This window comes from Canis lupus, chromosome 18 (assembly GCF_003254725.2).
Source record: "Canis lupus dingo isolate Sandy chromosome 18, ASM325472v2, whole genome shotgun sequence".
In the NCBI taxonomy this organism is placed as follows: Eukaryota; Metazoa; Chordata; class Mammalia; order Carnivora; family Canidae; genus Canis; species Canis lupus.
Window position 1 is genome coordinate 23228605 of NC_064260.1, and position 24028 is coordinate 23252632.

General features: G+C 35.3%; 1 protein-coding gene across 17 annotated transcripts in view; it reads right to left on the minus strand.

Annotated features, from left to right (window-relative positions):
- Window positions 1-1198: 1198 nt before the first annotated feature.
- SEMA3A (semaphorin 3A) overlaps window positions 1199-24028 on the minus strand; it is a 453431-nt gene continuing 430601 nt past the window's right edge. For all 17 annotated transcript variants that reach the window (XM_025449180.3, XM_049096230.1, XM_035701936.2 and 14 more), the window contains 4 exons: window positions 22221-22378; window positions 18761-18828; window positions 5976-6118; window positions 1199-4623 (listed from right to left, as the gene is read on the minus strand). In XM_025449180.3, coding sequence (XP_025304965.1) covers window positions 4168-4623; window positions 5976-6118; window positions 18761-18828; window positions 22221-22378 — 825 coding nt within the window. In that variant the 3' untranslated portion in view covers window positions 1199-4167. The remainder of the gene's footprint in view (window positions 4624-5975; window positions 6119-18760; window positions 18829-22220; window positions 22379-24028) is intronic.

A 24028-nucleotide genomic window follows, 5' to 3' on the forward strand; every position in this document is an offset into this window, starting at 1 on the left:
TAAATTAGATACAAACCCTGCCCTCAAGGAGCTTACAGTCTAGAAAGGGATGGGGGCGTAAACAAAGAAATTACACCTTTTTGATAAGTGTGGCAATAAGAAGTATACACAGGGCACAGACTTAGTGCAGAGAAGGTGGTTAGTTTCACCTGGAGATGGAAGAATCAGGGAAGACCTGCCAGGTAAGATGATGGCAAGTTGTTTTACTGTCCTCAGCACCACCAGTGCCTAGCACGTAATAGACACACAAGACCTATCAATATAATTTAATTGAACAGGTAGGAGTCTAGTTCTAAAGCTCAAAGCATCTAGAGCCCTATCTCTTTATATGAAAATCATTACTTTCTTTCCTTGGGCACAATTTAGTACGTCTGCCTTTGCCTGTGTGTGTTTGCATGTTTGAAATAAAAACCAAGCTGTTTTGTTTGGTCAGGTTGACTGTGAAAATGGCTGTACCATTTATGTGGCTTCATTCCCTCTTCATTCGTAGGCCCTCTTAGTACACTAACTTTTCAAAAAGTGTTTCTTTATTCAACTAGCATAAGAAAATTGTTAGAAATCAGATAAACTAATAGGCAAACTTTGCAAACTTTGGGAAAAACAATGTTTTCTTTTTTATGGAAACATGTATTTTGCAAACACTAGCAATGACTTGAATTATTACAAAGTTAAAACAAAAACCATGGATGCCTTCGGCATTAGGCCAGTTTTTATCTAACACATTGTTATAACACAATAAGATGATGTTGAATCCTGTTTGTTAAGTTTGTCTTTGAAGTCATTAAATTGGATAATTTCCATTAAAGTTTGAATGCAACCTGTGCCTTTAAAATGAATTCATAAAGCAAAGATTTCAAAATGTTATATGAATCACTTAATAAAGTGTTCCTTATAACTTTAAGGACAGGCAATTTCAGTAACACTTGTTGGGCATCTTTGTAGATCTTGAAGGAAACCAAACTAATCATGATAATGACACATTATCGAATTTTGTCCCTAAATTTCCTTCTTTTAGGCATGACAAAAATAATATTTAACCTAAAGGGTATCAAAATGCACATCATCACCACAGATATAGACTGACTAGAATGAAGAAATCTGCTATGTAGCAACCTGACTCTGGTTCTCAACATTTTCTAAACTTCATATTCCTTGACACCATATGCTACAGGGAACAGTAAAGACATCTGAATTCAAATATTTTGAAGAAATGTGTATTTAGCAACTTAATACATGCTAAAAGGAATAATTTACAGCAGCAGTTTCATTACATTTGTCTCTCCAGTTTTCTAGTTCCCATCTGAAATGCAGGGATAAATACAGATATGGAACATATGTACTACCTGGCAAAAAAACATGCTTATTGAATGGGCACACACTCTCTGCCCTTAAATAGCACATAAACCACCTTGTCACCTGTGTGGGGAAATCTCGCATTTTAGGATGATGTAGAACACACTAATGGAGCACCTATAAAAAGGTGCAGTTTACTGTCCTTCCTCTTCTCAGGATTATTTACATCTTTTGCCTAATGTGTAGGTAGCAAAAATATTAAACACATACCACTGAAGATCACTAAATAGTACATAAAAGTAGCATTGAGTGTGCATTGACATGCATTTACATTTTACATTGGATTTCAACTGGGCCATAATTTCTCTGCTGCAATGTACCTTTCTCCAACCTTCAGATTGCGGTCATAACTTGCTTATGGTCACATGAGTCTCTTAACAAAGTTGCAACTCTGATGCTACATGCATATACCAAAGTCTATTAAAACTAAATTAAATGGGACGTTAATCATTTTTCATGCAAACTGTCCCCCTCAATACACATTGGCAGAGTATGACAGCAAGAAGAGTTTCTACCTGTAAGTTATAACTATAATTTTCTTTGAAAACTTAGACCTGATGGTTTATAGAGGCATGCCAGTAGATTTGTTTGGTTTGTTTCTTTTAATTGAAGTCTAGGCTTCCTTTCTTTGGGCTTTTCATAATGTTACACAAAAAGCCTCCAGATATTGGAAGGCATCCCTAAAGTTATCGAACAACCTCTATCCCTTCAAATTCATTATTTTCGAGGACTAATAATAATAATAATAAGATACTTCTGTTACTGCAAATAAATCAGTTATGGCTGCGAATTTAGAAGGAAATGCAACACCAAATTTCAGCACAGTGAAGATACTCTGTGAAAATAGAAAAATTACCTATTTTTGGAGTAGTCTTTGTTCTTTCATTAGTATTTTGAACATTTCTTTTTCTCTACAGAAATATGTCCTTCAGATAACCTAAAATTCAAATACCATTTAAAGATGTAATTCTAAAAGTAACGCTGTATTCATCAATGGAGCCTAAAATTGGATGTAGAATATTTTTAGGCTTTCATTTGAAATAGGCATCAACAAATTGTTTATTCAAATCACTAAAATTGAAACATGAGCTTCCATCTGTGAAATATTTCAGCTGAGAATTTTTAAAAAAATTCACTGTAGTCTGAGGTGAGAAAATAATGCTGAGTTAATTAAAATCCCAAGACAGCTAGAGTTAGAATTCCAATGCCGCTTTTATTAATTAGCAAGATGTTTCCTTTGCATTTTTGTGCATGATGAAGGATCTCGGGAGGGATTCCTGGAAAGGTGAGTGCGTGGAAGAGAAAATACCATAATGCTGAAGGTCTTATATACCTTGAAGTTGTTGATTCTCAAGGAATCATGGTAGGACAAGGAACAAGGCAAGTCCTTTATTGATCATCTTTTACCTTATTTTATAAGTTGTTGCAGGAAACAAAGGGCTTTACATGTTTTAAGTGTGAGTTGTGTCCTCGAAAACAGTTTGTATAAAAGTCACTCCCATCAACATGAAACAAACCATGTGTTTTAAACAAGGTGAGATAAAAGATAGCTGATACAGGTGTAAACAGAATTGGGAAATCTGCTTTTAGGATGCTCTGAATATTACCAATCTCTTTCTCTCTCTCTTTTTTGAATTTAAGTGACACAGATGTAATTCCTAAAGGAATCCTGAGAGTTTTTATATATCTCAAATATCATGCAGGTTTTCAAGCATAGAATTAAGAGATTTTCTGTTAATGTTATATTAAAACAATGCTCATTATTTTCATAAATATGCAGTTCTCTTTCTCCTCATTGATCCATTAGGTACAACACAAGGCATTTAACAAATCAATTTGTTTCTTTTTACTTTGCTGGTTAAATGCTCTGTTCTTTCTAGGAACATTATGCAAGTTAAAATTAATCTTTGATTATACTTAAAGAAGGGGAAGGTGTTATCTGAATTCCTCAGAGAAATAAAGCATAATTTATATCCAGAGTTTAGGAATTAATAGTAAATGATGCTTATGTGTTTCTTGAACAATATCGGCTATCCCTCTTGCAGAACTAAAAACACAATGTCAGAAAAAAGCAGCACGCGGTTGGAGTTTTTAAAACAAAAACTATATAGCACAATAATTGTAAGACAAAAACCTACTCTAGCTTAGAAAAGAGCTAATTTTTACTGCATATTTGTCATGGTACATTTAAATTATAGTTTTAATAAAATACATCTTTAGATCAAAGCTGAAAGAAGACATCAGTAGTAGATCAGTGTATTCCATTTTTCTTCTGGATGATGGATGGTTTATGTTTTTTATATTTCCACAGACCATTTCATTCAGTATCATTTTACTCCTCCAGTACATATAAACATGAGTGCTGGTAGACAAAAAATATCCTTGAATCCAACGCTATTTTGGAATATTCATCAGCTTCATAAATCCATGCAGTTTATTTTAAACTTTCAGTTCAATAAAATGGCTTTGCTGATGCAGTTTTTCTTCTTTAGATGGCAACATGGCAAATGACATTTTTATTTCTCAGGCAAAGAAGAAAGTGAAACCTGTACAATGAAATCTCATAGGAAACATTAAGTCTGCTAAAGTGAACATCTGCGTTCACCTGACCTCTATTAGGTGTTGGTATTAGGAGGAAAGCCTGTTAGCAAAGTTACTCATGGACTTAATTTATAATTGGGGGAACTCAGATGCATTTCCCACCATTGTAAACATCCACATAATGCCATGAAAAAAGTTCATGTATATTGCATTTTTTCCAGTTATTGTCTAGGCAAGTTTCTACTTGTTTGAGGTTTCCAGAGGTAATGCAGCTCAGACACTCCTGGGTGCCCTCTCAAATTCGTGGGTCCGCCTGTTCCTACCTTTCTTATTTTCCTGTAAGTGCTTCCATTTGTTACTGTTCCCTTGGGTATGCCCCGGCCTTTGCCGACGTTGTTTTCGGTCCCTTTTCCACACTTGTTCACAGAACTCATCCATTGTGTTCAGGTTGGGGTGGTTGATGAGCTGCATGAAGTCTCTGTACCAGACCTTCTGGCTAGGTGTCATGCTGTTGGATATTTCTTTGGTCTTCGAGCCATCTCCATCATCATCTTTATGAAGAAGTTCCTCCAAATGCTCTGTGTCAATGACTTCCAGGGTCACTTTAAGGAGAGTTTGCATGAAGCCATGCTCCACAGCGTGGCAGAGGTAATTGCCTGAATCCTTCCGCTGTAGGCTGCGCAGTAGAAGGCCTTGTTCTGTCCTGATGATATGATCATCCACTCTGATCTAGCACAAGAGAAACGGTAGCAAAAAATATACACATTTAAAGAAACAGAAGTTCTGAAACTCTGCTCAAGTAAAACTTTAGATTCTGTGTTGAGGCACATTTTAACGGTTCATAAAATGTCTTGCTTAAGACAAATGATAGGATTTCTCCATTGGAAAAAAAAAAGAGAAATCTCTGTAAATCATTTTTTATTATGCATTGCAAAATACTGGTTGTCTATTGTCTTCAAATAATTTTTCATTATAATAATATAAAATATTCAAGATGGTGAAAGGACAAAGATGTATTTATTTTAGAATCTTGAAAGAAGGTATGTAAGCATAGGAGAAAGTTAGTAATTCTTAGAAATACAGAACCGTGATATTAGAAAACAATGCAGCATGAGAATGAACTCAGAGCTGAAAAAAACTAAAAACTCCTCAGCGTTGAGCAAGTAGAAGAAAGCATAGGACTACATGACTGATAATTATTCACTTTGTAAGTCTCAGATGTGGCATAAATATGAAGATATGTTCTTGAATATATCTAAACTCATTTTTACTTTGAATAGAGTTTACAACAGACATCTCTGAAAGCCTAAGTTGATAGTGTATAAAATTGTATAAAATCAACTTTGACATTTGTATAATGTGATTACAAATTTAAAGATGCTTCAAATGTCAAAAGAGATAATGGAGGATTTTAAAATTTATATTCAGATTATGTTTGTGCAATATCTGCACAGAATACATTTACAAATCACCTCCATAATCTGGTTATTTAATACTTTTAAAAAGCTTTAAAGTCTCAGAGTATTGAGATTTTCTGTGCACATTTCTTTAATTTTACACAGTAATAAATGAATACACTAAGGAGGAAGATCTGTCTGATGCTACATGCATAGTTCCTATCAGAATGGCAGCCCAGAATCTTCATCCTGTATATCCTACTTCTCTTCCCAAACCTTCCCTCCCCTTTTGAGGAGGAAGTTAACAGAGAAAAGAAAACATGTTTGGATAGCAGAATTAAGTGAACAAAAGTTAAAATTAGCAGAGGATTTGATTTTGTGTGCACAAATATAGATAATATATTGTTTCGTAGGTAACTACGGGGAGAAAGAAGACTCTCAAATAAATCCCAAATGGCTTCTGGAACAAAATTCTTATCAGTTCACTTTTGCTTCTCCAGCTCCTAGCACAAAACCCTGTCATATGATAAGCCTTCAGTGAATGCTTGTTTAATGAATGGGCTATTGATGGGTTAAGAAAAAGATAAAGATTCACGGTATTTTTTCACCCTCAAGTCAACCATGTTGGGGTCACTTAACAGTACATGTTAGATAGAAATAGTCCAGTCTATTTCATTCCTATACCTCTTCTTTTCGCTCTTCATTTCGCCTCTGGAATTGCCAATAGACCAGAGCTCGCTGTGATTTTGGACTGCATTCCAGGAACGTGCTACTATTTTCTACTCCATAGATGATTCTTTCTTCAAGGCTGTGGCTGTGGTGATTATCTGGCCGGTGATGAGGAAATGAAATGAGGAAACGTTAGAGAAGTAAACTCAACTTTCCAAAGTATTTATGTGGAAATTCAGAAGATAAATTTGTTGCCAAGTTGGGAGTCTTTTCCAAATTGATTTAGGATGGCAGAAATGTCACAGACGTAGGGTTTCAGAACTCGAGTGCCTGCCTTAATAGACTAATTGCTTTGGTATAAGTTATATAAAGCATATGCAGAGATTTGTCTACCAGAAAATAGCATTACATTAACAGAAGCAGTCATGTGTGCAGTATGACTATACATCTTTATATGCCACGGTAATACTTTCCAAGACATTATTTTAGCCGTAAAACTCTATGCTCTGACTAATGGGGCCAGTTCATGTTGTACTATTCCTTAGCAGGAAAGTTATTTGAACTTTTGGAAACATGAATCTGTTTCTGAGAAATTATTTTGCCACTTTATGTTTGTTTTTCATCTGTAAAATTAAATGCACCAGCCATTAATATTTATCTAGTATTTTACAGAAGGTAGAGTTCAGGAAGTTTATACTCCCCACCAACAGCCCTTAAATAATCTACAAGATTGTTCTGAAGATCAATCGGTGTGAAATGTTTGGGATGGCTCAGCAGAAAGATGCACAATTAGAAAGCAATGTGGTTTCAATTGTCCTTATTTTAAAATGATACATCTTTTATTATTTTCAAGAATTACACTAAAGAATATGGCAAGAGTATATAATAGAGTGTAGCAATGAGAAAACCTGTTTCCTGATTAAGTTTCTATTATTTTACCCTTTATGTAACCTCCTTCAATGTGGTAAATGAAACACAGTTAAGATCAAAAGTAGGACACAGGGAGTCTAGGTAAAACTCATTTAGAGAGAGAAAAAAAAATCCCTTATTATCTTGCATAATCCTGTTTCCATTATGACATCCTGTACAATCTGGAACTCATTAAATTAATTTAGAAAATAATAAATATATTTTCACATGCATGGAGGGCTGACAGTGTAGACAGATGAAAGTTTTTTGCTCTCTTCTTCAAACTCAGCTAGACTTTTAATTAAAAAAAAATGTTCCCCCTCTTTTTTGGCATCACTTTGACAATTTTACTCTCTTTCTAATCAACCGAGGACTTTTGTCTGTCAGAGACAATATTATTTGCTGTCACTAGGTTTAAAGCTTTCCAAAGTCCTGTTTTTACCTAATCCCTGCATTCGGCTTCATCCCCCGCCCCTACTCTCATTCTGCCTCCCTTTGCTATCTGCAGGGAGGTCGACTTCAGTGCTTCCTTTCCTATCACTCTAAAGTGTGAAATGAAACTCTTCTAAAGTTGGAAAGTATCTGTCCCTTCTTATTTACCAGATTGATACCCTGGAAAAAGGAAATGACTGAAATGTAAAGGAACAGCATTTAATGGATTCCAATTCACATTTTTTTTTTTATAATGGAGCTATATCTTTGTCGGTTAGTATCTACACTGAATATGGTAGTGTGTTTATATTTCCTCTGAAATTATTATTCTATCACTGAATGAATAGATCTGACACATGTTGCTGTGTTAGTTTGCAGGGTTTCTGTTTCCCCGGATAGAGGTGAATTCAATCTCTCTGCCTAATGCAGGCTAGGAAATCTCCTATGATACCATATTTAGGATACCTTGTCACAGAGGTCACTGGATACATCTTTTTTTCCCCCCTAATTGTGATACTTTGGACTCTGATTTACAAATCCTTTTACTTGGAATATTATTCAGCCTTTTAAAAAAAAAAAAAGAAGAAGAAGAAGGAAATCTTCAATAGGTAGCAACACAGATGAACCTTGGGAAATGCTAAGTGAAATAGGCCAGTCACCGAAGAACAAGAAGTGTATGCTGATCCCACTTACATAAAACATCTAAAATAGCTGAACTCCTAGAAGCAGATGGTAGCAGAGCGGTTGCCAGGGACCAGAGAGAAAGGGAAATGGGTAGGTGCTGATTCAACGGGTATGAAGTTTCCGTTCTGCAAGATGAGTAGATCTTCAGCCCCACGGTACAGCAGTGTGCTAGAGTGCATGATAGTGCATTGTGCACTTACAAACCTAAGAGAGTGGATCTCATGTTACGTGTTCTTCAATAAAATTTTAAAAAGTAAATAAAATTTAATTTTACTTTTAGAGACTTTTCATTTACTCTCTACCTATTACTGAATCATAGACTATGACAGCATGACAACAGCAAAAAATCCATTAGATTTAGAAGCAAAGAACATGCTGATCCACCAGTATCTTTCTGGATTATCCAGGCCTATTCTTCCTCTAAAACTTTGTGATAATAGCTGGCTTGTCTAAATTACTAAGTAACTTAATCTAAGTTACTACAGATGTCTGTAAAAATCTGAAGGTATTTTTATCTGAAGTAAATTCTTCCTTGCAAACACAGAGCTCTGCTTAAGTCCTTCAGTGCATTAGTTGACACATAGTAAGGAAGATCGATGTACCTTGTATAATATGAAAGTGTAATAGAGTTTAGTATAAATGTAATATCAATTAGGTGCATTTAAAAAAACTCACAAAGTTGTCTTCTTCTCAATTAATTTAATCATTCTAACTGTTCCATAGAGTTTTCGGTAACCTTTCTTAAAATCCTGAGAAATCTGTTCAGCTTTTAGTTTTTCAAGGTCTCCCCTGGTGACAGCAACTGTTTCTCAGTGTGTAACAATTAAAATAAAAGCTCTCTCATTTTTTTTTTAAGAGAGAGAGAGAGAGCGCGTGAAAGTGGGGAAGAGGAGCAGAGGGAGACAGAGAGGATCTTAGGCAGGGTCCCCACCCAGTGCTCAATCCTGCGACCCTGAAATCATGACCTGAGCCAAAATCAGGAGTCAGACACTTAACTGACTGAGCCACCCAGGAGCCCAAAAGTTCCCTTAATAATAAATATTTTCTTATGTTTAAAAAAACATTTCATCTGCTACTTATAGTAGAATCTAATATAAGATGGCATTTGATTTAATCAAGAATTTATACCAAGTTGTTTTTAGTTGAATATAGCAATAGTTCACTGAGTTCTTCTAGAAACATGACATTAAGCTACTTTTCCACCTGCATGAGATAAGAAGCACAACTGGTGAGTTTAGTTCGTGGACCAGGTGTCTTTACTTTGCCTTGATAACTATGCTCAGCAATACCTTTAGAACTCCTTCTCCCTTTCAGTAGGCCTTTCTTTCTCTCTTTTGACCAAATAAAAAAAGCAAAAGAAAGTATTCTGGTTAGTAAGCAGTGAAGTTATAAGTCCTGCCATAGTAACTATAAATCATAGTCCGTATGCGTAGGTACTACTGTCTTCCTTTGGTTTGGAATTCTCTTATTTTATGTTTGTTAGATTCTGCTGCCATCAGTAATAATTGCAAAAACTAAATTTCCACTGAATACAGTAGTTTCTGTTAATTCCTCTGCAGCAGAATGTTTCTATCACCAGCAACTTTTAATGTAGGGCCAGCATTTTCATTTAAATTTGCATCAGGCAAGCATTCATATATTTGGGCTCGCAGATATAACAATCTATAAACATTTTTTGGTTGATTTCCCAATACCTGAACTCTTATAAACAGATACCCAATAAATATTTTAGAATGATAGAAGGCACTCAATAAATATCCATTCCCTTTCCTAATCCTTCTACCCCAACTGCCATCAGAATTCCAAGAATACTGTGTTTTTCTTTTTTTCTCCTTCTTTTATTCCCTTTGCCCCTTAATCTTTGTCTCTGTTTCTATTAAAAAAAAACTAAAAACAGAAACAATATTTTGATTATTACTTTCTTAACAGATTTTCAAAAATTTTCTTAGGATATCAAACATACTATCATTTTGACTTTATTAAAGCAAATAGCTCTGCATTGAAATGGTAGCACAATATGGCTATCCTCTAAATATTTTTCAGACAATCTACTATTGGATTTACAATTATCCAATGTAAATCAAAAGCTCAACTAAGAAAACACTGACAATTAGAAATTTTCTGAAAAGTTTGCATATTCAGGGTAAGTATAATCTAAAATCTCCCTCTGGATAAACTAATTGATCCGAGGAGCACCTGGGTGGCTGAGTCGGTTAAGTGTCTGCCTTCAGCTCAGGTCAAGATCCCAGGGTCCTGGTATCGAGCGCTACTCTGGGCTCCCTGTTTGGCAAGGAGTCTGCTTCTCCTTCCCTCCCCCACCCCCATGTTCTCTTTCTCTCTCACTCACACTTCCTCTCAAATAAATAAATAAAGTCTTTAAAAAAATAAACTAATTGTTCTGAGAGTTTCCATGGAACACATTGGGTTATTCCCATAATTGACTTTTGTGAATTGTGCTGGGTGGAGTCTTTCTGATCTGTGTTGAGGAAGCGCATAAGCAAAGCTCTATGGACTTGCTCACTGTGTTTATGTCAAAATGTTGTCCAGCATGGTGTCCACTGCCTTGCACTATTTTCTCGATATTCATCTTGGGAGATTTTTTTCTGTGGTGTTAATTTTACGAATTATTGTGATTCTCTTGAAAAATTGACCTCATCCAAAGTTGGGCTTGAACTCAGAACCCTGATATCAAGAGTCACATGCTCTACTGACTGAGCTGCTCAGGTACCCTGAAAAATTGATTTTTTTAAAAAAAGAATTAACTTTGTGCCTCATCTGTGGATCAGTTTTTCCCCCTCAACACCACTGGCTGAAAAAACTCGTTAGATAAATTTACATTCTATCCTTAAACCTTCATGGTGAATATGCTCTCCCTGTGTGCCTGCTGTTGTTCCTGCTGTTGACCTGCTTTGTCTGTGTGACATTATTGCTATCTTTATCTTATCCTTTTTTTAATCAAACAATTACACATCATCTGAAATCTATTATCAGGTCACCTAACGATTTTGGGCAACATAAAATTGTTATAACCCTTTTTAGTATCTTTTTTCTTATTAGAATGTATCTACATAAAAATAATAGTATAATGCCTAGACACAGGAAATCATAAATATGTGAGGTGCTATTATTGTTAGGGGTGTTCTTGTAATAGTTTCAACTGTTAATTCAAAACTTAAAATCCTTTACTGAGAATCCGTAGTAGGACAATCCACAATAAGACAAACTGCTTCCCAATATCAATCTTACTCTCTGACCACCATCAAATAAAGTATTTCCTTTTCTATGCTTCCTAATAATCTGTTTACATATAGTTTCGGAGCACATGATATCTTATTTGTTACGATCATTTATTCACCTGGTTGTCTTCCTCCATGGCATATGTTTTATGATCCTGGCACTAGGTAGCCACAAATCCTTAGCTGATGTTTGCTGAATGGAAAATCCAGGGTAACTATTTACCCTGCACTTAAAAGCTGAAATCTCATGTAACTCTAACATCCTCAGGACATGGAGTTATCATAATTACATAAAAGAAATGGTTAAAAGTTTAATCAGTTAAAAAGGGCATAGGGTTTGTAACCCTGATGATGACTGAATGTGCTATTAAAACCACACTGGCAAATGTAGACACTTCGAATCTTCTTAATTTGTTGTTTTGTGATGTTACAAGAGTTGATTTGAGATATGGTGGGAGAAGATGGTAACTAATCAAGTATACGCCAAAATCAAGAATTCCAAATATGGGATAGTAAGAGAAAGAGATTAATCATATGAATACACTCTCCAGGGACACCGAGTAGACGAGTCTAGGGGATGTCTATGCCAATGGGTAATCTGTAGATTTCCAGAAAGAAAGCAATCTCATTTTAATCTATTTTAAAATACATTTCGCATTTAGAAAGCAACTGTTTTGAATAGAAACTTTTGTCATGAAAATTACCAGTAGACAAGAAGGGTAGAGTTAGTTGTTAAATTGGCATAATGAATTCTCATGAGTTGAACTGAATAGTTAGAGCAAAATAATTGAGAGCAACAAACATTAAATTTATTTTAAAAGCACCACAGTGTGTTTGAATAACACAATGTTACAATATGTCGCAGTTGTTAATGACAAGAAATAATGTTTTTAAGGAAGCAATCTTCAATTAATCATTTCCTCCTTTAGTGGGATAATTTATGGAAATGAAATGAGGCTAATAAACCAGAAAGAATGGGAGGAAAGAAAGAAGTTAAATAAATTGCTTCCTTTTGTAACAACAAAAAGTCATGATATCCATCATTTGGCCAGAAATATCATGTTGCTAAAGGCCTTATTTAGTATTTGATTCTCTTCCAATAAGGCAGAAACAGAAGGCATCACATTTCAGCTTTCCATTTATTTCCCTCTCTATTTTAACCCCATAAATGTCTCCCAGGATTGAAATGTTAATAATGTAAGAATGTGATGTCATGTAGAAAGATAATAGAGATGGGTGCGGTAGTAAACCAAGTATTTAATCAACTATTTGATTTCTGTTACCATTTTTGATGTTCTCCCCCTGAAAGTGATTTTAAACTTGAATTTCATAAATAATGAATATAATAATAAAAGTTAATTTGGAGTAGGGGGAAATGGTTGCACATTATTTTAAATACTTAACAAATAGTTACTGAACTACATAAAGAGAAATCGAATTCCAGTTGTTTTCATCAAATTGCAATTTTAATATTTTACACTGTAAATTTTTTTCTCAATAACATCCAGTGTTAAAGGCCATTCAAAGGAAGAAAGGAAATGTTGCCCACAAGCTCTAGGTGACACAGAAGACTGCAAATATGCATTTCTTGATATAAACATCATTACTTAGTTTTTCCTTACTGGATTCCAGATATTTTTCTCCAGGAATATAAATAGTGATTTGTCAATAGCAAAGAATCTAATTTGATTTCAAATGAAGGAACAATCCCTCTTTAAGCAGTAGTAGCTAAAAAGGCATTTTATGAATTAGTAAGTCTTGGGAAGACATAAAATACCTAAAAATAAATAAAATTGAAGACAAAAAATTTCACTCATCCCTAATGTTCATGTATATTTTTGGACCACATAATTAAGAAGACTAACAATTGATTTAATAATCTCATACATTATAGTATGCTGAAAACAAATTCTTTATCTATATATATGTATATATATACTATATTTGTTTATATGCATAAATACACCAAGCTATATAACAGGAATTCTGTTTATCAATATAATCTTAGTATGTTATTTCTCCAATTTTGATATGACGCTTGTACCAACTATTACAAACTAATTGAATGTGAGTGTGCATGCATGCATATGTATGTATGTATTAAAGTCCATGTGCTTAGTGCATCTGTCAAGTACAAAAAAAGACTCGATTATGAAACCTTAGAGAAAATTTTAAACTTTTAATTTATCAACTTGCTAAAATAGATTTTAAACTACCTTGTTTTATTTCCTAAATTAAGATCTGTCTCTGGTGCTGGGAAATAATTACCAAACAGAAGGTAGCATGTAAAATTTTACAATTCAAGTAGTTTCCTATCTTTCTCGAATCCACAGATTCCTATGTACGCTTGCTTAAAATGTTCTTGTCAGCATACAGATAGGTAGATGGATAAACACGTGGATAGATATGACCAGGGTATTTTAATTTCATTGGTAATTTATTGTATTAGAGGTGGTCACTAGTATCTTAATATTTAGAAATTTATTAATTTAAAATATGGAAATGAAATTGTTATGAGGTTAACAATGAAGCCATTTAAATAGTTGCATTTACTTCTGCACCTGATACCTGTGTGGGGGAGGCTGCAGTGCTTCTTGGTAAAAGGCAGACTGAAATTCAATTACATAAAAAGCACAACCAATATGAAGATATCTACTAACGTATTTATTTAGTCTATATTGAATATCTGATATGTTTTATTTTCATGATCTTATAGCATATGTTTTACCAAGAAAGCATATATAATCTATATGGCAGAGTGAAATAGGAATTTTTACATTTAAACATCAGGAAACATAGACTTTAATTTACTTCTTCCCAAGAGATATAGTAGATGATGGAAAACACCCATTTACTGAAGCAGAAACCTTCCATAAACAATAATGAAAATACCATCTTGTATTTTAATATATTTCCCTTATATTTGGAATTTAAAAAATACAGCATGCTTGGGATGCCTGGGTGGCTCAGCGGTTGAGCACCTGCCCCTGGCTCAGGGTGTGATCCTTGGTCTCGGGATCGAGTCCCACATCGGGCTCCCTGCCTGGAGCCTGCTTCTCCCTCTGCCTGTATCTGTGTCTTTCATGAACAAATAAAATCTTAAAAAAAAAAATACAGCATGCTTTAAAAACTTTACATTTACAACAGTTAAATTATGGGTATGAACAATTGGGCGATCTCTTATGACATATTTAAAAACTTTAGTAAGGAACAATGAAAGCACAAACTCTGTCAAGCCTCTTCCTATTCAGGTGTGTCTGTGTGAGCATGTCTTGTGTACCTATGCCATCAATGACTGGATTTGCCTAATTACAGAGGGCAATAGGGCAATACTGTAATAATTTCTTCCTAGAATATGCACTTGTATATTTCAACATCTCTGATAACAGCATGTCTTACAGTTGTTCTTGACCAGAGTTCAAGTTCTTTCTTCTAAAAAGAGTTTGTTTTTACTTTTGCCAGACACATGTGACTCTCCTAACCTGACACCTCTTTAAATTAAAGTTTTGTCTGAGGTATTTGGTCCACACTGTTGGTGTGAATTCAGAAAGTAAACATTTGTGAATAGCACCCTGTGATTCAAGAAGTGGTTTTCCTCCTTTTCCACCACCCATGATTATAGGTGAACCAGGTAAACGTCCTTGCTCTCTTCGGCATGGGAGTTTACTTCCTTCTTGTGCTAATTCTGAAACACTGTAAGCTGGCTTGATGCTGGCACCACTATTAGATTATTCATCTTGGGCAGTTTTTCTTTCTTAGCAGTCCTTAAAAAATGGTGCATCTTATATTCAGTGACGTCTTAGACTTGATACTATTTGATAATTTATTAAAGTCAGGGTTTTTTTAGGACCTGACATCATGCTCATCCATCAAACTTTGAGGCTTCTCTAGAGGCTAAATGCTCAGATTCAGTTGGAATTTCTATGTATATAAAATAAGCTAAAACACAGACCAGATTAGCATTGCTACAAAATACTAAATTTACAGCTCTGCAGACCACAGAGATGACACTGCCAAAGATATTTTATGAAATTCTGGAACAATGCTGATGCCAACCAAGACATAAATTGAGATGAGCCAGTTGCAGAGATAATTAAGAAGGTTGAGTTCTGTGGATATTTTACTGTAGGATGCTAGAAGGGAAATGCTTGTATGTAGAACAGCCAAGAGAACCACCATGAAATGAAATTCAATGATGGTATTGAACTAAAGTTAGGGCGTAAAATATTTCAAAGATTGAAAAATCTAAGATGATGTTAATGTTTTTAAATGTTGTCATTTATGATTTGTTCCTTTCTGGACATGTAGATCAGAATGCAACTCATAGTAAAGAAGGGGAAAAGGTAAAATGACTCAGCCACTCATGCTCTCGGAGGCAAAGTCAGACAAGCTCCAATTTGGTGCACAAGTTATTTTAGGGAAGGGAACAGAATGCAAACAACCTGAAGTTTCTCTTTAGCATTCTGTATGAGGTGTGAGCGAGAAGACAAGAAGATCTGCCAACACATATATATTTAGGGTTTTATACTAAATTTCCCTAGGTGAATAGCCACCAGCAATGGAAGAGACTATGCCAGATTAAGGGGAAGGAGAGCTGGATTTCTAAATTACACCTAGGCCCAAGCTCACCATTAGTGCGCTGCCTTTATACAAGAGGGAGCAAAGAGCTGAGTGTGTGTTAAAGTTTGCATCGAGAGTGAAATTTCTTCCACCTTAATGCTGAGTTATTTTATATAGTCTCTCTATTAAAACCTCAGGATATGTAAAATATAGAGTGTTACAGAATATGTTTACCATTACAGCTGGAACTGATTGTCCTGAAGTGTATAATTTGGCTTCAAGTTGCTTAGCAGCTTTCTGGGAAAATATCTCATATCTTTGTATGTTTCCATATGAGCACAAATATTTTATTCAATGTGAGATGTGACACTAGCAAGACAACATACATGATTTAACAGGGCTGGGCTCTGGGGTTTTGCCCATTTTACTTCCAAAAATAGACATCACCTATTCTAAGATCTAACGGTAAGATTCAGCTTGGCCATATGGGAATGCCTGACTTAGTTTCCAAACATTTGAAATTTATTGTAATCTATGGTATACAGTTTTTATGTTTGGTGAATTAGTAATACAAGCAGACAAGGAATAAAGAGGCCTTTAAAAAGGGAATGTTTTATTTCTGCAGAACTTCTTGGGACTATTTTATCATTTCCTCTATCCCATCCATCTATGAAGCAATGCTTACACACAAATATACACATGCACAAACACACACACCGACTAACACTAAACCAGAGCTATTCCTTTTCCTTAGTATACTATTTTGACTATCAAGAGAAAAAAATGATTAATGTTCACCTTTCTATAGCTGAGCAATTCTACATTCCCAGGTTTTACAAGCTTTCCTCACTCTAACTTCATCAAAATAGAACTTTAAATTCTGAAGTACTTTCCAAAGGCCATTCACTCAACAGTCAACATTTATTTATACACAGTCTCACTTAAAAAGAATGCCTTCAGTCAGCTTTTCTTTGTGTGTATGTATGTATGTGTGTGTGTGTATATATACACATACACGCACACACACACATACACACGCACACACCCGTATATGCCCATAATTCTAGCACATATATCATTTTGAAAAAAATACCAAATGGGTCTATGAAGGAACTAGATTATTCAACAAATGGATGTACCTCTCAGTAATTCTCCAGCAATCTTTAAAACATAGCATAGTATCCTATGTGTTGTAGTACATAATCGTTTTTTATTAGTTGATTGGTCAATAAAGATGTTTCTTAAAAGAGATCTATTTTTAAATATGATGGTGTTAATAGCAACATATGACTTAAGTCGTTTTAACATTAAATAATAGATATTTAGTTCAATTCTCTACTGAAAACCAAAACCCACAAAGTAAATAGTGATGCTATAGCTTCAAATATTTAGATTATTCATTTAATAAACGTTTATTAAATATCTATAATATTAAGATATTGCATGTGTTATAACTATAGAAATATAAGAGTTAAAATATTTAAAATAATAAATTCTATATTGATATGGAGACTGAGGTCTGATCAGAAATGAGCTCTAGTTACATTGTCTTGTTTCTTGTACTTGCAGTTATTATCATTAGCTTCTCCATATCTAAGCAAAAAGATTCTTTAATGTGATAAATTAACAAATGGTGCTGATCATAATTCAATATTTTTACGTGAAATAGATTAATGCAAGACTAGTTAATGTTTTGTTGTCCAACTGAAATACTCTGTTTGAAAAATTTAAGGAGGATATGTCAATTATGTACCCTATCTGTACAAAGACAAAAAAATCACAGCATTTGCTCAAATTTAGTGATATCTTTTTTCTTTGTAATAAGAGTAATAACAGACAATAAAGTCTTTGGCAAGAAATTTTGCAAGCAAAATGGACCCCAAATATAGGCTCGATTTGTGGCAACCTCTCATGGTATTGGCTTCCCCCAGACAACCCTGTAAGTATTTGCGAATCACATACCAGCCAAGTATAGCATACACAACAGGCGGATCTGACCTTCAGAAGGTAACTAGGTTTTGGAATGCATGTGGAGGTGTTTTTTGTGCAGTGTTGTCTTAACATTCATGAAATGGGAATATTGTATACACAGAATTAGTGGATCAAATCCAAGTTGACTGATAAAAAACATTATACTGTCTTTTCAGATTAATGTAAAAGGCACCAAAAAAGTTAACAGGATGATTACATTCAATTACATGTAAAATATTTACATTTTACATTTCAGCTATTTTTAACTACAAATTGTTCATAAGCAGTGATGTCATTGATAAGTTTTCCCAGCAGAGGGAGGCATAGCCTTATTATTGTTTTTGTAAAGGGTTGACGTGGGGGGAAGTGAGATATACTACAATTTTACTGCATTTTAAAGGAAGTTTGGTTGATATTACAGCATTTAATGCTGGACATTAAATAGGACTTGATATCTTTTAGGAAGCATAAAATGAAACAATCCAAAATCCCCAATTCAAAGGAATATCCTACCAGTAAATCAATGTGAAGATATCAGGATTATCTTCTACTTGACTAGGATACCCAATAACAATACAATAGGTCTGTATCATCAGCATATCAATAAATAATTTGCATGGCTTATTTTAAGACTGCATTTTCTTCTTTAATATTTTTAAATGAATATTTCTGATGCCTGTTGTTCTCAGGTTGCTACTATATATGAAAGCACGCAATTAAACCTGGCTTCTTTTTGTTAATATGAGAAAATTGAAATTCAAGTCTTGTAAGGGACTAAAACTTGAATTTTTCATATCCGCAATAATAAAATATAATTCCCCACTTAGTATTCTTTAAAATTTTCCTTCTTCTAGATTTCCTTTCTCTTCAGTTGCATTTCCTTAAATATTGTTAAGGAATGGGTACATATACAGGTATGTGCCCTGCATGCACATGTGTGGGTACACACTATTGCTTATGATTTATCCTGGTACCAGCAGGTTGAAAGATGAAAGCGTTGCAACTTACCATGGTGTTGTAAGTCTGAACAGTGAGTCAGCGGGTCTCCATTTCTAATGTCTTGTCGTCTTGTGCGTCTAAAACAATTACATTTAAAAGGTATTATTGCATCCTTATTCCTTCTTGGTAATGTGTCACAAAGCATAGAGAAGAATCAAAAATCAAAGACACTAGGAGCTCATAGGAAGAGATGCATCTATAAGTGACTTCAGAATTTTTTTAAAGCTCTTTACACCTGTAGGATCAGTCTCCAGAGGATCAAAATGCAAAAGAGTATACAAAGGTACTAACAATGCAGTCAAATCTTTCAAAGTAGTAACAGAAGATTCATGATTTATGTGTAACTGGATGTCAATCAATAAGAATCTAACATCTAGAAACTCTAAAATTCTTAACATCTTAAATTCTGAGGAAAAAGCACAAAATATAGAATGGCAACCCATTTCTTCAATAACCTGAATTAAATTTCTTTCTGATCACGAATGAGAGACTAAGCTTGATAATTAAAATTTACATGATTTCTTTCTCTTAATACTTATACGTAATTCCTTAAATAGACTCTTGTTAAACTTAAAGGTACTAATTCTATGAAATCTATTTTTAAGTGACTTTTTAATATTCCTTTTTGGTTACTATATCAACTTTTTTAAAGAAAACATTTCTTTCATGATCACATGGCTATGACTGCAAACCAATTTACCTGTGAAATGAATAAAAGGAGAAGCGCAATAACAAATATTGTGGAGAAGTCTGCCTTTTGTCAGAAGGTGAGAGAGAAGGACTCACTTCTAAGAGAAAAGTCAAATTTGCTATAAAAATCTAAATAAATTTCTCTTACATACTGCTGCTCAGATCGTGTTAGTTGTAATACATTCTGGTGCCTTCTTTCCACACAGTTAGCGGTTCACTGGGATGAATGAGGTTGTCTCTAGCCTTTTTGGTGTAAGGAGGATGTGTAGTTTGAGAAAGAGGCTAAAAATGGAGATTGGCTACATGTAACAGAATGAAAAAGATTGGGGACACTTGCCCAACTGTTTTCTGTGTCAATGTCAATGAATATTGTCTTGCTGCAAAGTCAGTTACCATCCCTGAAAAGAGTTCTCACAAAGGCCATGGAGATTTGCAAACATGGAAATTGTTACTGTATTCATAAATTTAGAAGACTAAAGTATTTATAGATTTCTATTTGTAGAATTGGTAAGACTATCAAACAGATGTTGCACATTTCAAAATTGAGCCAACAAGGAACTTGTGAAACACGAACCACAAAGCATTTGGGAAGGCATTTTTTACTGCCATTTAAGTTTTTGAAAAAAGTCATCACAAAGAATATATAAACTGTGAGGCCTCTAAATGTCCTTCTCAAAGACACATGAAATTGGGTTAAGTAAAATCTTCAAGGCACAACAAAAATGTGTTAATGATGATTCCTTCATTCTGGAATTGTAGGTATGCAACAAACATATTTCAAATATATAATATATAACTTTTTAACTTATTATAGATGTAGCTATGATCTTATTTTCATCTTCTTTCTTATAAAAACAGCTTAAAATCTGAACAAATCATTGCTAAATTAGGTAATGTTATATATTTTCACGTGGAAAGGAAATGGTACTCATTTTTAATTCAAACATGAATTTTGTTTTTTGATATTAAAAGAACCTAGATCCTAAATGATATTAGGAACCATAAAAGTTCAACTTTGAGTAATTTAATTCTATTACTATAAAAACTGCATATTGCTATTTATTAAACTATCCATGGTTTCTTTACTCAGTAACACATTATCTCCAAACTAAATTTTTGCTTCAGATTTAAACTTCAGCAAAATTAGATGGTACATGGAATAATACAGACGGTTATTTCAATTCTAAATGTTGAAGGCCTAAGAAAATTGTATTTATTAAATAGAATAAGCTAATAGTACACTTATGTGTAATACTAATGTATATGGACTGATTATCTATGACAGATTTAAGTTGTACGAGATTTAACACTACAGCCAATGTTATCTGAAGCATGTAATCAAAAGATTTAAGTAGACATTAGGTTATTCCTTTCCTCTAAATTTTTTTTCTAAACGTCTTAAATGATCCACATGTAGAAAACAGCTTACTAGCAATGAAAAGAGTCCACATCATGGCTTCTTGTAAAACATTAACTATAGTAAAAAAATAAACCAAATTTTATTGCTCCTAAAACGCAATGGAGCTTGATAACTCTGATTTCTATTTTATGTTTTAATAGGTTGATGTGCGTGCTGTTAATCTCTGGATTTGTATTAGCAAGATATTGTTTACTACTCTCATCTTTCATTGCTTGTTTCTGAAATGGTAAATACCAACAGAGAAAGGTAGCCATATGTGAGCTGTAGAGAATGTGTTGAGATCAATATTTTGTCAAATTAAGAAAGTGCTTTTATTTTTTGAAGTGAAAGTAAACCCGGTGTGTATACAACTTTTAGGATGTGCCTAAGAGTTCCCTATAGGATAACAGTAGCCTACGTGGCATTCTATCAAATCATCAAATGCCTGTGCTCGATGCCCTCAATGTCCTAGACAGCAAGTTGCAGCTATGTTTTATCCAAATATGTTATTTTAGATAACTTCTAGGAATATCTTAGCAATTTTTATTTAAGCATGTCCAAAAAATGTTAAGTATTAAGAATATGTTTAACACATTAGTGTAACACATATACAATGATCGATAGATCTTTTATTATGTGGTTTTATATTTCAAGGTCAAACAGTACAAATGCAAGATCATACTATGATGATACAGTGGCCTTTAAATTTCAGGGGCCAAATAAATATATATTTTGGGTCAAACAAAGATAGAATTTGATGCTAGTTAGTCAGCATTATACAAAAGTGTGGTTATCTCTAAAACTAGAAAAAGTTCTTGATTTTTTATAGATGACTTCCTGTATGCTAAGACTCTAAAAGTAAATAAAGGTATTTTCTCTGCAGATATTCCATTCATCCAAGGACATAAATTCCCTTATTAAAATTTAAAACCAGGATGCAATGCTGCTGGTTAGAAAAAGAAGAACATTTTGGGCGGAATGAGCATTTTGGTCCAAGGGCCCAGGGCCCAGTCTAGATGGTTTCTGACTTTGTGGCTTTGGCCCTCATCTGTGCCCCCGTGGAACGTGAGGTCACAAAACTCTATAACTTCCCAGTGTAGCCTTTCAAGGACCTTCCTGTCATGTGTCGATTCCCTCCGTCATCTACTAGAGCCATCTGTCCCATTATGCTTGGTGCCCAGCTGTGATCACCGTGTTTTTCTGATCGTTCTGACCCCTTAGGACGGAGACAGAAAGGCCCCGGGCCCATCGGAGCCCTCCGAGCCCGAGGGCAAGGCCCCTGTGCTTCGTGGGGGGGAGGGTAGGGGGGAGAGGGGGGCAGGGGAGCAGGGAGGGCGGGGCAGGGGGTGTGGACCGGGCGGACGGCGCCCCGGGCGGTACCTCTTGGCGGCGGGGAAGTAGCGCGAGCAGGCGGCGCCGTCCCAGGCGCAGTAGGGGTCGCGGGCGAGGCAGCACTCGGCGCAGGCCCTCCCGTAGGCGGCGCAGCGCTGCAGCGGCAGCTGGGCCAGGCCGGCGGGCGAGCCCGCGTACAGCTGGTGCTGCGGAGACACGAGCGTTAGGGCCCCGCCCCGGCCCCGCCCCCCAGAGCGCCGCGCGGGCGCGACTCGGAGACCTTAGAGACCCCGGACCAAGCGCAGTTGTGGCCAACGCCCGCCACGTAGTACGGCCCTTTAGAAAGGCCGTGATCCAAGTCTGACCCCGACTCAAAGAAGCGTATCTTCAAGCATGAAACCACTGGAACACCGCGACGGTTCTGTCACTTATATCCCAATAAAGATAAACATTTAAATAAAAGATAGAAGACACGGAGTAATTTTCAAACCTTCATGTACTTGTTCTTAGAAAGCTTGACTTCTTTTTTTTTTTTTTTTTTTTTTTTACTTCTGTTTGTGATTTTGCTTCACCAGAGTACCTACATTAGCATTTATTCTCTAGGTCCGGGGCAGGGGTCCCCTGCTTCTGATCCTCGCGCGCCCCGCCCCGTACTACCTGCCTGCCACGTAGCTTGCCCTCCTATCAGAAGAAAGGGGGAAAGTTCCGGAGCTTGCCTTTCTTAATAATTTTGCTCAACGTCAACTGTCTTATCCTTGTACTACCTCCAGGAAGATTACTTTTTTAAAAAAACTACAAAATTACTTTTAATTTGAAAGATCATCAGATGGGGAATCCGGCCCACTCCGGCTGCTGCGGTAGACCTGAACTCAAGTCCTGGGTGTTGGGGGGAAACTGCGACGTCAGGCATCGAGATCCCTGCAGTCTAAATCCTGTGCTGTGTTAATTCTCTGTGTCATCTCGAGGCATTCTCCTGATTTTTCTAAGGCTTCACTTCCTTATTCACAGTATGAGCCTAGATCTTTAAAGTCCAGATAAAACATGCAGCAATGCCATTATGTTAATGAATTTGCAATTTCCACAGGAAGTAGGAGGGGGGCGGAGCTTTGTAGCAGCGACTAATTTAGGATTTCAGTATCGTTTTACACGTGCCTTTTACAAAGCTTAGCCATTGTAGCATTTGAACAAGTGTGATAAAAAGCCCCAAATCAAATAAACTCGTCTAGTTTTCATTTTACAATTATTCTGTAGTACTATTAAAGAACTGCAAAACCAATTATGCCATCTAACTGAAATATACGGGAGGCTTGCAGGCACCAGCGAGCATAATCCAGTCCCTAACAAGTAACCTGATGTGCTTTTTCTGCCCAATTTAACATCACCACAGGCTTTCCTCACTATCCTCCTTAACAAGTTTCGGGTCATAAGCAGGCGATGAGTCCATTTATCCAGAAAATTAGTTGCAACACTGCTGGTCGGAGAAACTACTGCCTCAGTTTTAAAAATGAAAACGAAGGCTAGGAATAATTTTCTTCATGGTAATATCATGGTATTTTAAACTGATAAACTGTTTTTGTTTTTTTGGGTGTTATTTTGTACATGTGAAATGTGGTGTATTTAATAGGCAATTCTTACAGTACTTCAAAATATTTTAACAAAAAGAAATATCTCATAAAAGTATACATAATATAATTAAGATTGGCAATGAAGCCAAGCAGAGAATGAATAAATAATTTAAAAAATCATTATGGGAAAGAATATCCCAGTCTAGCTGCCATTCTGGAAATCCCCAGATTTCCTTGCCAACATTTGACAATTTTTAGATTACAAGAACAGGTGAACACATACTTATGAAG